Raw genomic sequence first — 14,243 nt, 5'->3', positions numbered from 1 at the left:
ACCATGTGGGGTACAGAGATTACTTTAAAATCAGTAAGCTGAATGTATTTTTTTTTAATGCAGGCTCATTAGAAATGTTCAGTAGTATTTGTTGAATGAATTTATGGTCTCGACTACCAGTAGTGAACTTGGGCAAGTTATTTGGCTTTTAAGGCATCAGCTCCCCTCATTTACGTCCAGCATCTGGCACCATATCTGATACCTAGGAACATAGTGGGTGCTCCGCTTCTGTTGGTGGGAATCCTCTGCTCCCCTAAAGTGGCCTGGCCCTGTCTGGAGCCAGGCAGCCTTCCTCTCCGCCAGCAGGGGGCAGAGTTGGGTCACTGGACCCACACCAGGCAGCACAGGCTCTCTGTGACCTGTCACCAGCCCTTCCCTCCGCAGCTGGAGAGGCAGCAGAGGGCAAGTAGGGGCTGTTCGCCCCCAGCACTGTCTCCTGTCTACTGTGTGTCAAGGCGCTGCCTGTAGAATCTGTGGGTGGAGCTGGAAGATAGGACCAAAAGCTGGAGGGACACAGGTCCTTGGAGTCCTTGTGTCATGTCGTTCCTAAGCCTCTTAACCCCAGACTGGGAGTTCCTGGGTAGGCGGGCAGGCCCTGGGCAACAATCAGCTTAGGGGAGGAATGCGGAGACGGAGGCACAGGGACCCCGACTCATACCCCTAACCAGAGGCAGAGGCCAGGCTCCCCTACTGCACTGACCAGGGCCTCTCAAAAGGGGCTCCTCCCCACGGGCCCTAGGGCAGCAGTGTGGTAAGCAGAGAGCCTGAGGAAGGGCTGGCCACAGTGCGGACCACTTAGGAGGGACACCCTGCCTTTCCTTGAGACCCTCATTTTGGGTGCTGTGCGAGTTCCTCTCCAGTTTTAGAGGGAAGCAAGTCCTGTGGCCCATGCAGTACCTCCTATTGGGGACCCTGTCCTCCTTGGAGCTGCTCTGGGCCTGGGGACCCGGGCCCACTTCATGCCTGATGTATTTCCGGCCAGGTCGGTGGGCCACATCCAGAGGCGAGTCACTGACCACCTGAACGTCGTCTACTATGTGGCAGACACCTTCTCCAAGGAGTACACAGGCTCCAGCCTCAAAACAGTTGAACGGAATGTGGAAGACGACTACATCGCCAACCTCCGTAACAATTGCTGGAAGGAGAAGCAGCAGAGTGAGTGTGTGTGTGTCACGGGGACAGAGCATGAGAGCAGGGAAGGAGAAAACCCTGCTCGCCGGGGATTTGCAGGCCTGGCACCTGGCACTGTCTTGCACCAGCCACCTCCCAGCAAAAGCGGGAACCCGTTTCCCTGGGGCCGGGAGCCAAGGGCCACCTGGAGATGTCCTCCAGGTTCCCGTAAGTCACTGCCGTCAGCGTGAGTGTGGCTACCAGAGGTAAGTGTGTGGGATGGATTGGAGCATATGTCCTGGCCACTTAGTGATTGGCCCTCCAGCTGTATCTGTGGGACCCTATGGAGGTCTAACCAGAATGACAGGTTCTTTCCTTGGCTGGTCTCACCTACAGTGTGTAGAAAGAGCCTCTGTCCCTCTCCCGAGTTGGGACCGTAGTCTGCTCTCCAGGACCTTTCCTAAAGGGAGGCCAGCTCTGCCGCAGCTCCGGGGCCTGTAACAGCCTTCCTCCTGCCTCCACAGGCTAGGCAAGTGCTCCGGTAGCCCTTGGGGGACACCGGGTGTTAGGTGCCCTAACTCTGCCCCATTGCTTTGCAGAGGAAGGCCTGCTGTACCGGGCCCGCTACTTCGGTGACACAGATATGTACCACAAAGCACAGAAGATGAGCACCCCAAGCTGTAATCGACTGTCAGAGGTGCAGGCCTCCCTGCATGGATAGTCCTGGGCCAGCCACGCCACCGAGGTCCAAGTATGAGCCAGGGCCGCCTCTGCCCTGCAACTCCTGGCAGCTTTGGCTCTGGTCATGAGGCAGAGGAGGGTGGGAGGGAGAGAGGGAAATAGACTGTTGATTATGGCACAGACTCCTTGTCCCCAGCCTGACCTCCAGCCTGCAGAGCTGGGGCAGCTCTAGGGTGTGCTCAGAACCCAAGGTCTGGTTCAGGCTCCAGTGCTCCCATCTACTGCCCCCTCCCAATTCCCTGGCTCCAGGAGTGTGGGGAGCCGGAGAATCAGAAGGGGGAACTCAAGGCTATGGCTAAGGGCCACCCCTGCCCCCCTGGTCTGATGGAGCCACCGAGTCACCATGGCCCTTTCCCTAGGGCCAATAGACTATTGTCTATGCTCTGGTATTTAGGCCACCAGGTATTACTGGTCCCAAGATAGCCCCCCTCTTCCACGAACAGACACATAGTCCCCACCTGACAGCAGGAAGAAACACGTGAAAGCAGGTGGGCCAAGATCCCATCCTCTTCCTCTGCCCCTCCAGGCAGGAGGAAATGGAACAAGATGGACGGGCAGCCCCACAGTGGGCCAGGGAAGGAGCCGGCAGGCTGGGAGCAGAAGTCTGTTGCCCTGACCACCGCCCTCTAGTGGAATCAGAGGCACGCTCTCAAGTGCTGGTGCACCTGGCAGCCCAGCAGCAGGCATCGGGCCTGCCCCGGCACCTCAGCTGTGGTCTGAGGAAGAGAACACAGGGTCATAAATTTAGGATCGAACCCAGAGCCTTTAGCACAGAAGGGGGCGGGGAAGTGCAAGTTGCTGATAGCAGACTCCACGCCTCCTTTACCCTTGCACGTGGGTAGTGAGCTCTGCTTGCAGCATTTGCCGACGCACTGGCCCCAGCCCAGAGGATTAGGTAGAGCCAGTAGAGGTTCTCTTCTGGGTTAGTCCCTGCCCATCCATCCTCTGCCTGTGTCCCCCTCCGTGGGGGTCCAGCTGTGCATGGAGGCCACCTGCTAGCGCCTCCATGAGTGACAGAGTGCAGGAGGGAGGCTTGTTCTCGTGGGCTGAGCTGGAGTCTCCAGGCCACGGACGGCCAGGCTAACTCTTACCACTCTCCTCCCCAGACCATGAAATCCCTGGAGAATTTTTGGTGACATGCACTGAGCCAAGGTGATGGACTGTATATTTAAGGAAAGACATAAAAAGAAAAATTAAAACGGAATTGGAGGCCGAACGCCGCACAGCTGCCCTCTCTCTCACCCAGTAAATGCCGAAGGCCCTTAGGACAGGAAAACCTGCCACAGGGCTGCTTCCCTTCCTCCCAGGGCTGGCAGAGGCTCAGGCTCCACTTCGGCTGCTCCTAGGATACGGAAACCATGGCAACAAAAGTAGAATGTAAAACTTGCAGCAAATGTCTGTGGAAAGGGCTGGGGGAGGGGGTGCCCAACTGCCTTCCTCCCCTTCCCAGGAGCCACCACCAGTCACCTCTCCGTGGAAGCCAGTCAGAGGCATTGGCCAAGGATAGGAGGAGGAGGAACGAGAACTCTCCATAGAATGTAATTTATAGAGCGTGCATATGTGTGTGTGTATATATATATCTATTTATATGTAAATAGCATATATAAAGGTATATATATATAGTCTACTTTTTAAACTATGCAGGGATTTGGTTAAATTGTTTAGCTGATTTCTTCCCTGTTTTAGAAAACGAGGCGTGTTTGGGGAAGGCAACCTGGTCCTTCAAAGGCTGGACATGAAGCCATGGCTGACAGCGCTAGGAAAGTCAGGTCATAGCTTTTAACGTTCCCCTCAATCCCAGCCTGCTTTTGATGGCAGCGGTAATCATGATAGTGTAAGTCCATAGAGAACTTGGAGGTTGCCGGCTTTATGGGGAAGCTGGCGGGGAGCAGGCTTTCAGGGGAGAAAGTGCCCCTGGGCCTGGTACCATGTCAGTACTGAGTCATGGTAGAGGCTCCAGGCAGCCTGTGGGTGTGAGGACGCCCTCCTCAAGCTTTGGTCAGCTCAGGTGGGCTCTTAGTCCTGGGGCCCGGGAGCTTTCTGTCCCCCTGTGACAGAGAACAGGGTTAGAAAGGGGGACCAGGTTTTGCCTAGCCACCTGCCCCCCACCCCTAGTCCCAAAGTGGGTTTTGCCTTATAGATGCCACAGGGAACAGCTCCGTTGTTGCCACTGGCTTTTCCCAAGTCATGCACCAAGGACTCCAGAAGGTTCTTCCTCCAAGAGTCAGCCAGGCGGTGCCCAAGACCCTGGGGCAGCAGCCGACTCCTGAAGAAAGTCCGTGCCTGCGGGCATCTCTGCCTCCGCCCTCCATGGACATGATGCCACCCGGCCTTCTGTTGCACTTTGGACAAAGGTTGCGCCTGAACCAGAAGGGTTTTCTTATACTCGCCTTGATGTGAGGATTTTTCTCAAAACAGCAGTTGCTGCCAGGGGAAGGGAGGGAGATTTTGTTTATTCCCACAGTTTATACTGGGCCTTTTGGAATTACTGTTTTTCCCGAATTTTCCTCTGGCAGTGGGTGTGTCATTGAGCCTGCCATCTCCCAAAGCCTTACGTCCCCAAGCTGCCAGCCAGGAGGTGATAACCATCCTCTCAGAGTTTCTCTTGGCTCTTTTTTTTTTTTTAAAGTCCCCCCCGCCCCCCCCCCCAGCCAATGAACAAAGATTCTTGCTGGGAAAGGAAGCTTGGTAAAGAAATGTCAGATCTGGTTTTCGAACAAGATCCTGCCCTGCGATGCAGCAGCCGCCCTGGCCCAGAGAGATGATAAGAAATGGAGGTGGGCAAGAGTACCCACCCGCCTGCTCGCGGTGGCCCTGGGGCTCTGCCCCCACCACCCCTACCGTCTGATCTTGGTAGACGTCCCTAGGTGGGCTGACCCATGTGCAATAAGAACACAGATCCTAAAGGATCCCCTGAGAGGCTGTATTTCTTGAATTAGAATTCTAAAATTGTACATCTATAAATATATGTTTATTATGTGATTGGCCTTGGTGGGTCTGCGTTGAACAAGGGGGCTGAGGTGACACAAACACCTGTTGCTGCTGACACTCACTGCCCGGCTCATGCCACCTAGGAGTCTGGTGACAGTCCTGATGTCCTCCTCACCCGTTGCCCCAGCTGACAGCCACTTAGGTGGTAAGTGTTGTTCCAAGGCTTCCTCTATCCAGGCAAAGGGTAAGGGGTTTAATCAGGCCGGGATCCTGGGGTTTGCTGATGACCTCTCGTTTGCCCTGTTCTGCTCCATCTCCATCCCTGCTGTGAACAAAGCATTCAGAAGCGCCCTCCTCCCCGGCCAGGAGCTAGAGCCCACTCCGGATCCAGAGCAAGGGGAAAGCTACAAGTTTCTTTCCCTCTCTGGCTGTACAGTCTTCCCAGACGTACTTCCCGCATCACCCCACAGCCTGCCCTCCTCCCCAAAAAGGTCGGAAAAGTTAAAACATATGGCAGCCAGAGTAAGCTTTCTGTGAATGGAGCTGCAGATCTGCCGGGGCCTCCCAGAGACAGGGCCGGGCAGCCCTGACTGGCAGCCCGAGGTCCCTCCCGCTACCGCTCTAGCCAAAGACAGGCAGGCTGCCTGGTGGTGCCACTGCAGCCTGGGAGCTCATTGGCTGCCCGTGCCCAGGGTCACCACGGGCCGTCCCTGCCTCGTCCTGCGAGCCGCCACTTGTTAGCTGCAGTTGGCAGAGGCAAATGGCAGCCACCCCCATTTACTAATTCCCTCCCCCTACCCTCCGAGTACAGCTCAGGGAGCCAGCAGGGGCGGGACAGACTCAGTCCGGCTGTTTGCGGCAGAAAAGAGCCTTTGACAAGTGTCCCCACCCACTGTCAGGTGGCAAAAGGAGCCACTGGTTCAAGCTCCCAGGATCTGCCAGCTTATCTCCGCGTCCCAGACTGCCCCCAGGTCTCTAGAAGGGAGCTGCTCCTGAAGCAAGGAGCACCCGCCCTGCCCCAACTGTAATCTCACCCCGAGTTGCGGGGGCAAAGTCACCTGGCTGTCTAGGGCAGGTTCATGGGCTGCAGTGCCAAGACTCCAGTAAATAGACTGTTGACACAGTGTCTGCTCTGAAGCAACTCAGAATCCTTACCAGATGTCACACCTTGTGATTTGGGCGAGTCAGCCCATTCCCACCCCCCCACCCCCAGCAGGAAATTGAAGCCTGAGGGAGGGGAGCAGATGCCCAAGGGTCCCCATGAAACTTTGCATGTCCTTGGCGTCTGTGTGGCAAAGCAGTCATTCTGCAAACATTTGCTGAACTTGAATTCATAATTCTCAACGTTGACCCCCTCATGCCAAGCTGAGTGGTGGGAGACCTGTCCAGAAGGGTTGGAAAAGGGAGGAAGCCACACCAGGAAAAATGGAACTTAATCTGAGGGGCCGGAGCTGGCTCGGGCTGAGTTTCCCACAGGAGCAGGTGCACTCTCTCCCAGCAACTACAAATGTGACCCCACACACACACCCGCCGCTGCGACAGCGACTTTCCTGAGTTGGCATCACCCCCAGGAGACAACCTAATAGATCGTTGGGTATCAGCGTGGACCCCACAGCCCAGCTGCCTGGACTGAATCCCTTTACTATTTATTACCTGGGTGGCCCTGGACACGCCACTTACCCTCCCTCTGCCTCAGTTTCATCATCTTCAAAACAAGAGTCATAAAATCACCTACTTCATTGGGTTATTGTGAGGAGTAAAAGGGCCATCACACGTGCAGCACTTAAAACAGTGTCTGGTATATGGGAGGCTCTAAGTGTCGTCACATGTCCTTAGATGACAAAGACTTAACAGCGTGAGCTCAAGTCCCATTCTAGGCACGGAAACCACAAAGGTGGCAATCAGGCAAGGGGATGGGCCCAGCAGTCAGAGTACCTGATAGACACAGAGCTGGGGCATAGCAGGGATGAGCAGCTGCGGCAGGGGCAGGGGAGTCTGGGCGAAGGAACTGGCCCCGTGAAGGAGGTAGGAGGACAGAGCACTGCCGGGCTGGGGGCCAAGTGGGCTCTCTGGCCAGAGGGGACAGTATGAGCGAAGTCCTGGAGCTGGCAAGGCATGGAAGCAACCACAATCTAGGAACAATACATAGGCCAGGCCCCTGACCATAATTGTCATCGCTTCGCTGGGAATGAAGGAACAAACCAGAGACCTCGTGCTTCTCACACTGTGGTTGTCCCCTGTCCGCACAGTTATGCATTCAACAAGCATTCCTAAACCTTTCAGGGGGCTAGGTAGGCCCTCCCCTCCAGGAGGCCCATAGGAATGAGCCAACCCTGTAAGGCTAGCATGTGGGAAGGCGTGGTGAGAGTGGGGGGCAGGGGACTGGCAAGTTGGAGGCCTAGGCTGTGCCCTCACTGTCACCCCCCCCCCATCCCCGGCCTCTCATGGAGGGATGTTGATGTTTCCCCAGGAACAAGACCTAGGCCTCCTGTCACTTAGATAGCCCACAGCTGTTTGGGTTGGAAATAAAGATCCAGGGCCCAGACACAACAAAGGGTTTGAGAAGGCACTCTACTCTCTAGAACCCCCATCACCAAGCAGCGCCCCCTAGAACCCAAGAGTTGGGGCTTTGTTTGGGAGGGGAGTGGGGGCCTGACTGCCACACCATGTCCACCCTTACCCCCCTCTTCTCCTTCCATAGTTTGGTCCAAGGAGGGCAGGAATGCCCATCCAACTCTGGCTGGGCTTACCCTTTTGGGGACGGGCAAGGTACAGTTCCCCAGTGGAGTTGGTGCTGATCGGAGTTGGTGCAAGCAGTCAGGCTCAGGGCCTCAAGGACTCTGGTCAGCAACCCCATTTCCTTAACTGGATTCTTGCCATTTCTCTGATGGACACAGGGAGCCCAAGAGACAGATGTCTGAGCAGCACATGGTCTCTTTTTACAGATGGGGAAGATGGAGGTCAGACGGAGGGAGTCAGGGTCCTTCGCTGGCCCTCATGCTCTGACCCCGCTGGAGCCTCCACCATCCACCCTTCCCTGACACGCTGCCCCAGTTCCTTCTGCCAGCAGCCTCCCCACTGCTCCTCCACCCCACCTTCTCTGGGAGGCCTGCCATGTTCCCACAGCCTCGGCCGGCCCGCCCTCTCACGCCATCACTCCAGAGGTGTCTGTGCAGCTCTCGGACAAAGGCTTTGCACCCTGGAGAGACAAGGGCCTGTCTGGGACCTGTCCGTCTTGTTCGGCACTGCAGCCCCGGGCACGGTGGGGCCTCCATGAACACAGCTGCAGGAAGAAAGGGGGCCCCCCAGCACCCACCTATGGCTACCCCTCCACTGCTTCCTCTACCCCATCAACACTGCCCAGGGTCACCCTGTAGGCAGCTCTGCCGCCATACACCTGCGTACAGAACTAGGGACACTTCTCAGAGACCTGAGAGGGCTCAAGTGAGGCGTGCCCATCTCCTAGAGGGACCTGCACCCAGCTGGCCGGGGCTGGAAGGGAAACCAGTCTTGCAGAATAAGCACCAAGTAGGGCCTCTATCCACTTTCTGGGGGAGGCAGAGGCCTGCTGAATAAGCCCTGTGTCTGCTCTCGCTCGGTGAGGACCGGCATCCCAGGGGCTGGTGGGAGAACCACAAACAGTGCTCATCCCGGCGGGGACCCCGGAAGCAGCCAGCACCCCATGGGGAGTAGAGGACACAGGCCTGTGCCCGTGGCACCACCCTTTCCTGGGCTCAGACCCACTTCTGTCCCTTGGCTGCCTCGGTACTGCCCTGGCCGCAGCCTCAGGGTCCCCACTGGAAGGCTCTGCCACCCGCTGACCACCAGCCGTGGTGTGTTGGTGGCGTCCAGGCTGCGAGCCCCAGGCTTCAGGTGGCACACAGGCGGCGCTCAGGCTGCTTCTGTTCGCACAACCGTGGGCCTCCGTCTCCATTCGGACCCCTTCTCAGCACTGAAGCAACAGGGCACAAGGTTTAGAAATCAGGTTTCAAGCCTCAGCTATAAAGGAGATTTGTATCATTTTCCGTTTGTATCGCTTAACATTTTTTGTTATAATTTTGAAATCAGACATAATTTGATATCATTATTATCATCCTCCTGCAGACCTCACCAGTTTTTGTCCCTAATGTCAGCTCTGTCAACTGTGGAGTCTTGGGCTTGCTAGCCTAACTTGGGTGGGCTTGGCACAAACAGGCCAACCCAGGGTCTGGGGTCCCTGCCAGACCCAGCCTTACCCCACGACCCCAGGACTTGAGCCCAGCTCACAGCCAGCCTAGGGTGCCCGTCCGTGGCAGGACTGGAGTCAAGGCACGGGATGGAGTTGCATGACCCACATCTGTTCATATTATTAGCACCGGAGCCGGCTGGCCGAGGCTGTAATACAATTCGAGGAACTATTGACTGGGCTCATATTTCCAGCCCAGTTGGCTGGAGGGACACATGGAGTGCAGGGCAGAAGGGCCTCTGGCTGTCCACCTCCCCCCACGCACATTGTCAAGAGAGCCAGAGAGCATCCCTCTGGAGTGCTGCTGATGTCCCTGTGGGCACTGCCCCCTGCCAAGGGGTCCTTGGACGACCCGGGTCGGCTGCCGGTTTGTGTAGTCTCAGCTTGTGAGACCTGCCTCCCCCTCCTCCTCCCCCTGCCCTCCTTGCTCCTCTCTGAACCAGGGAAGAGGGTGGCTGGGTGGTTAGCTGGGAAGAATGCCTGCCCTAGACCCCCAGGGTGAGGAGGATTTCCCTCTTTCCTGGCTTCCTTATAGAGTCCTACCTCCTTTTTCTGTTGCTGGTATCTGCAGGTGCCGGTATCCCAGGGGGAAGCTGGAGACAGCCTGGGGGGAGGACCGGGGCTCCTGGCTAGGTGCCCAACTCTGCACCTGCCAGCGATGGGGTCGTGAGTCAGCTTCAGTAAGATCCCTAAGCCCTTGCCCTCATCTGTCAATGGGAATCTCAGACTTGTCCTGTAGGCTGGGGGGTGGGGGGCACATGAGAAGAGGTATGTGGACGTCCTTCACGAGCCCAGAAGTGCCCCCAAAAGCTTGCCTGTGGCATAGAACATTTTACTCCTATAACTTCCCTTAGAAGGGACAGGGGGCCTCTGGTGCCACTGAACTCAGTGACAAGGGCTGAGACACCTCCGTGTCAGCAGGAACCAGGAATTAGAGAATATGAAGATTCCTACACTTGATAGAAGGTGCCAGAAGGTGCTAGGCTTGCAGTCTAATTACTGGGCGGCCCAGGGAGGGAAACAAGACATCCTTGCCCTTGAGCCACAACTAATAGAGTAGTAGAGATGGCAGGCACCCTCAAGAGGGGTTCTCAAACTGTGTTCCCTCAAGTCCCTGGGCCCCTGAGTGTGCAAGGGGAGGAGGGAAGGGACATGGCACCCCAGCCCCCCAAGTTTCAAGCACCCACAGTTATCTCTTCGCTTAGTCTATTAGAACTTTGACTGGAGAAGAGGTCCCCCTATGAAAGCAAATATTCAAAAACCAGGGAACTAATCTAACCCCACAAGTTCACTGAAGAGGAAACTGAGGCCCAAAAAAGACAAGTAGCTTGCTAAGATTGCTCAGATCAGTGGTGCCAGAGCTGCTGCCTGGGCCCCTCACCCCTGGTCCGTGGACAAAGAGCCCACACCCTGAGGATGAAGTGGACAACTGCAAAGTGGTTGGGCGGGGGGAGGAGGTGCCTCCATGAAGGCCAGGGCCTCAGTGTTGGCCTCCCTGATATGACCCCAGAAGTGAGACCTCAAGGGCCAGGAGCCACGCTGTCCCAAGGCAGGCAGTCCAGGTGCTGATCTGGGAGGACAGGAGGCAAAGGCATCTTCTGCCCCCTCCCTGAGCAATCAAGCACTTTGCAAAGTGTTGGCCCCAGCAAGGCCTCTCCAGCTGCCTACCTACCTCAGCCCCTGCTTTCCAGCTGGCTGCCCAGCACCGCAGGCATCACCTCAGATTCCTCACTGCGGGTAGGGGAGGCGGGCAGACGGGTATCCCTGCACCCCCTTTTATAGGTGGAGACGCTGAGGCACTGGCAATAAGCAGACCTGGAACCAAGCCTCCCTGATGCAAACCTTGTGCTCTATTCTTTAGTTCCTGCTCCTCCAGGATCTCTCTCCAACCCCTGCCCTTGCTGGGTAGCTGTCCTCCTGTTTACCCCCCCTCCCCAGAGCACCCCTGCTTACCCTAACACCCAACCCAGTGCCAACTGGCCCATCCTTCCCCTCACTGGCATTAGCAACCAGCCCAGCCACTGGTCCCCCAGCCGGCCCGCAGCTCCCAGCCTCGCCCTGTCCTGTGCTCTCCCTCAGCCACAGAGAGGGCACAGGCCAGGAACTCGGCCCTCCGGCCTAGTGTATCCAAATAGGCTCCCCCCATCTGCCCTTCCCTAAGCCTACAGCTCGGCACCAAGGTGACCAGGCAGTGCGGGGTTCTCCTGGTTAGCACTGAGAACCCCAGGTTCCAAGAAATTCCTCAGACGATTCCAAGAATTGCTTCAGGCAAGCTGGGACAACTAACTGGTCACCCTACTCAGCCCACACAAAGGCAGGAGGGTTATGCCTTCTCCCCCCCGCCCCCCAACAGGGTCTTCCTTCTTTCAGTAACTCTGGTCTCTGCTAAGGCTAATGGGTAGGACCACAGTCAGTCCCTTCAAGCTGTCTGGCCCCTTCAGACTGAGCTGGGGACTACCATAGGCCCATCGTATAGTCAGAGGCCTGGAGTCTGCTAGGAGGCAAACAAAGGTTCTGTGACCTGTTGGAGGCCCCGTCCTGCCCTAGGCCCTGGGAGAGAAGCGGCAGATAGAGCCCAAGAAAGGTCTAGTGGGTTCCTGAGGCCTTAATCCCAACCCAGCTTTATCCTCAAGCTGGGGAGCACAGTCTGGTTGGCCCCAGTTAGGGCTGGAGCCAGGGTCTGCCCAGGGCTCACTGAGGCTGCCTCTACCTGTCTGAGTTTGAGGTGAGTCATTTCCTCCCTCAGCCGGCTCTGAGGCTGGGATGGGAAGGGAGGGGATGGCATCTAAAAATAGCAGGGCCTAGACTCGAGATACCCAAAGAGCTTCTCCTTGAGCAAGGGAGGAGCCAGCTCCTCACCACCAGCTGAGGCCCTCAGCCAGATGCCTGCATTAGGCCGAAGAGGAGGATGGGCCTGAGACCCCGTGCCCTCCCCTCCCCAGGCCCAGCATAGGGTGCTGAGGCGTGAAGGCATCCTAAAGGCTGAGACACAGGAGCAGTGTTGAGCAGGGTAGGAGCTTGAAGGAAGACAGAGCCTGGGGAGGTGTGGGGGGATGTGGGGGATGTGATTCTGAAGGCCTGGTCCGCATAGGGGCTGGCAGAGGCAGCAGAGACTGGATCACGAGCCTGGATTCAGCTCCCACGTCACCTCCACGGAATCACCTTTACTCCCCACCCTACCCACACACAGAGACACACAGGGACATGCAGACAGAGAGCCCCACACTCAGCCCGCCTGTGTGAGTCATTTCCTCCGTAAAGGGCTCATCTCCTCGCTAGGTGGGACCCCATTTCCCTCGTCAACAGCATAGACTGAGGACCTACTGTGTGCTTGAGTCACCTGGAAGACAAGGAAACAATACTCATGGCTTGCCTTGGGGACACCTTAAGAGGCCCACTGAGGACAGGACAGGACAACACCCAGGGCAGAAACACAAGAGGCAGGGATCCTGGGCCTCTGTGCTGTGAGATTATCTGGATTTAGGGCAGCCTAGGGTTAAGTCCGGCCACTGCCACTTCCTGGCCACGTGACCTGAGACCTGTCAATAATACTCTGCTTGCCCCACCTGCAATAGCTGAAGGGTGAGGGGGAGTGGGGGTAAACGTGCATTGTGGGGTGCAGGCGGGGGCCTCCTAAGTCTGGAAATCACTCTCAGGTGCACTGATCTCTGTTAGGAGGAGGGCCGTTGGATACTAGCCCCAGGGGGCTAGCATATGCCAAACCGTTGACTTGGGACGGGCCACCTTCCTTCTGTCTGACTTCCCTCACCCTGAGCCCTCACCAGCTCTCAGGGTCCCTCCTAGAAACACAGAATGTGCTATGCCCTCTCTTGGGGTCACCACCTCTACTCCTTCCAACAGCCCAGGGAGGGAAATGGCACAACTCCCACTTGACAGAAAAGGCAGGCAGATCAAAGAGATCATGAACCTGCTGGTGGCCTCAGAGCTGGGAAAAGCAGCTCCCGGACCCAACCCTCGCTTCCCGGGCTCCTAAACTGAGGTTTGTTCCCCACAGTCCAGCTTCCTGGTGGGATAGGCAGGAAGCCTCTGCTCTCCTGCTTGATCACACTTTCCCTGAACCCTCTTGCGGGATTGCCCGAAAAACTCAAACCTTGCATCACCCAGATGGGCCCTGACTCTAGTAAAAGCCTCCTTCTGCTTCTCTGGGCTTTCCCCACCGTTATCTGACTCATCGTCTGCTGGTCCCAGGGGACTGGAGACCTTATCCCTATAGTACAGATGGAGAGACTAAGGCAGGAAGTGACATATGCCAATGAGTCAGGGGCCAGAGCCAGCAGCAGCCAAGGCTGGGAGGCCACAGGTGTAGCTGGCACGGCTGGACAATGTTCCCGGGTGCCACATGCTCAGTGAAAGAGTTTTTGCTGCCATATAATGGGCACAAATTCAGGAGATTTGTGTTGCATGAATGGATGAAGGTGGCAGGCCCTGGGTAAAGAGACGAGCAGGGATATTGAGAAAGGACGAATATGCTATATAGAAATGACAACCCGGAGGCGCAGTCTTGCCCCAGTGGCAGACTCCCCAAACCCAGCTGGGGCCCGTAGCTCACAATTCTCCCATCTATAAGCATCGTCATGGCTATCGTTCATTGGGTGAGTCCTAAAGCCCACTGGGGCTTAACACCTTATAACCACCATCTCATTTAATTCCTGTATCAACCCAGTGAGACTGGTATGTACTGTCATCATTACCATTTGACAGATGACTTATTTGGGGCTCAGAGAGGTTAATCAAGTTCCCCAGGGACCCACAGCTCAGCCCTTGTTCCAACAGGCATGAGAGGACAAAGACAGGGGTTGACTTAGAATAGCGCTCCAAATCCGACAGGGAGAGGGGCCCCGGTTTCTGCAGCTCCCACATGGGGCTTGCCCAGCTGTTGTCTGCGAGTTGGCACCAGGAACTCGTGTGTGGGTCAGTGCGGTCCACGCGTAGGGGTACGAGCTCAGAACAGAAGGTCCACGGCCCGGGGACAATGAGCCTGGGCGCCTGGGCGGCAGGGGCACTTGGGGCAAGCCCGCCTGGCTGGGCACAGTGAGCCTGCAGCAAAGTGTCCTCCCCAGAAACCCAGCCCCCCGGGGAGTGGGGGTAACCGCTGAGGGCGGGCGGGCCGGCGCCCTTCTCCAACACCTGGCCCGGCGCCGGCGGATGGGCCCCGCGGCACGTTGCCCGCGATTGCCCCATCGGGCCGGCGGCCGCAGCGCTGTGCGTCCTGCAC

The 14,243-nt window shown here is 57.0% G+C and overlaps 1 protein-coding gene and 1 long non-coding RNA gene across 8 annotated transcripts in view; one reads left to right on the top strand and one right to left on the bottom strand.

The window, feature by feature from the left end:
- Nucleotides 1-4,833, top strand: part of DNAJB12 (DnaJ heat shock protein family (Hsp40) member B12) — an 18,641-nt gene extending 13,808 nt beyond the window's left edge. The window contains exons 7-10 of one of the 4 annotated variants that reach the window (XR_003905563.1): nucleotides 983-1,155; nucleotides 1,710-1,861; nucleotides 2,958-3,389; nucleotides 3,992-4,833. Coding sequence is in view for 3 of the 4 variants with exons in the window: in XM_029931887.1 (XP_029787747.1) it covers nucleotides 983-1,155; nucleotides 1,710-1,807; nucleotides 2,958-2,987 (301 nt within the window). In the remaining variant the exon portion in view is untranslated. Of the gene's footprint in view, nucleotides 1-982; nucleotides 1,156-1,709; nucleotides 1,862-2,957 lie in introns of all 4 variants that reach the window. The other 3 variants (XM_029931886.1, XM_029931885.1, XM_029931887.1) reach the window with 3 other exon arrangements.
- The window catches only part of LOC115285525, a 10,723-nt gene continuing 1,294 nt past the window's right edge, over nucleotides 4,815-14,243 (bottom strand). The window contains exons 1-4 of one of the 4 annotated variants that reach the window (XR_003905566.1): nucleotides 9,551-10,911; nucleotides 8,527-8,734; nucleotides 7,533-7,981; nucleotides 4,815-5,104 (exon numbers count right to left, since the gene is read on the bottom strand). This is a non-coding gene — a long non-coding RNA (uncharacterized LOC115285525). Of the gene's footprint in view, nucleotides 5,105-6,015; nucleotides 7,982-8,526; nucleotides 8,735-9,550; nucleotides 10,912-14,243 lie in introns of those variants that run through there. The other 3 variants (XR_003905567.1, XR_003905565.1, XR_003905564.1) reach the window with 3 other exon arrangements.

This window comes from Suricata suricatta, chromosome 2 (genome assembly GCF_006229205.1).
Source record: "Suricata suricatta isolate VVHF042 chromosome 2, meerkat_22Aug2017_6uvM2_HiC, whole genome shotgun sequence".
Taxonomy (NCBI): Eukaryota; Metazoa; Chordata; class Mammalia; order Carnivora; family Herpestidae; genus Suricata; species Suricata suricatta.
Note: the sequence above shows the minus strand (reverse complement) of the source record. Positions and strands in the feature narration are given on the sequence as shown.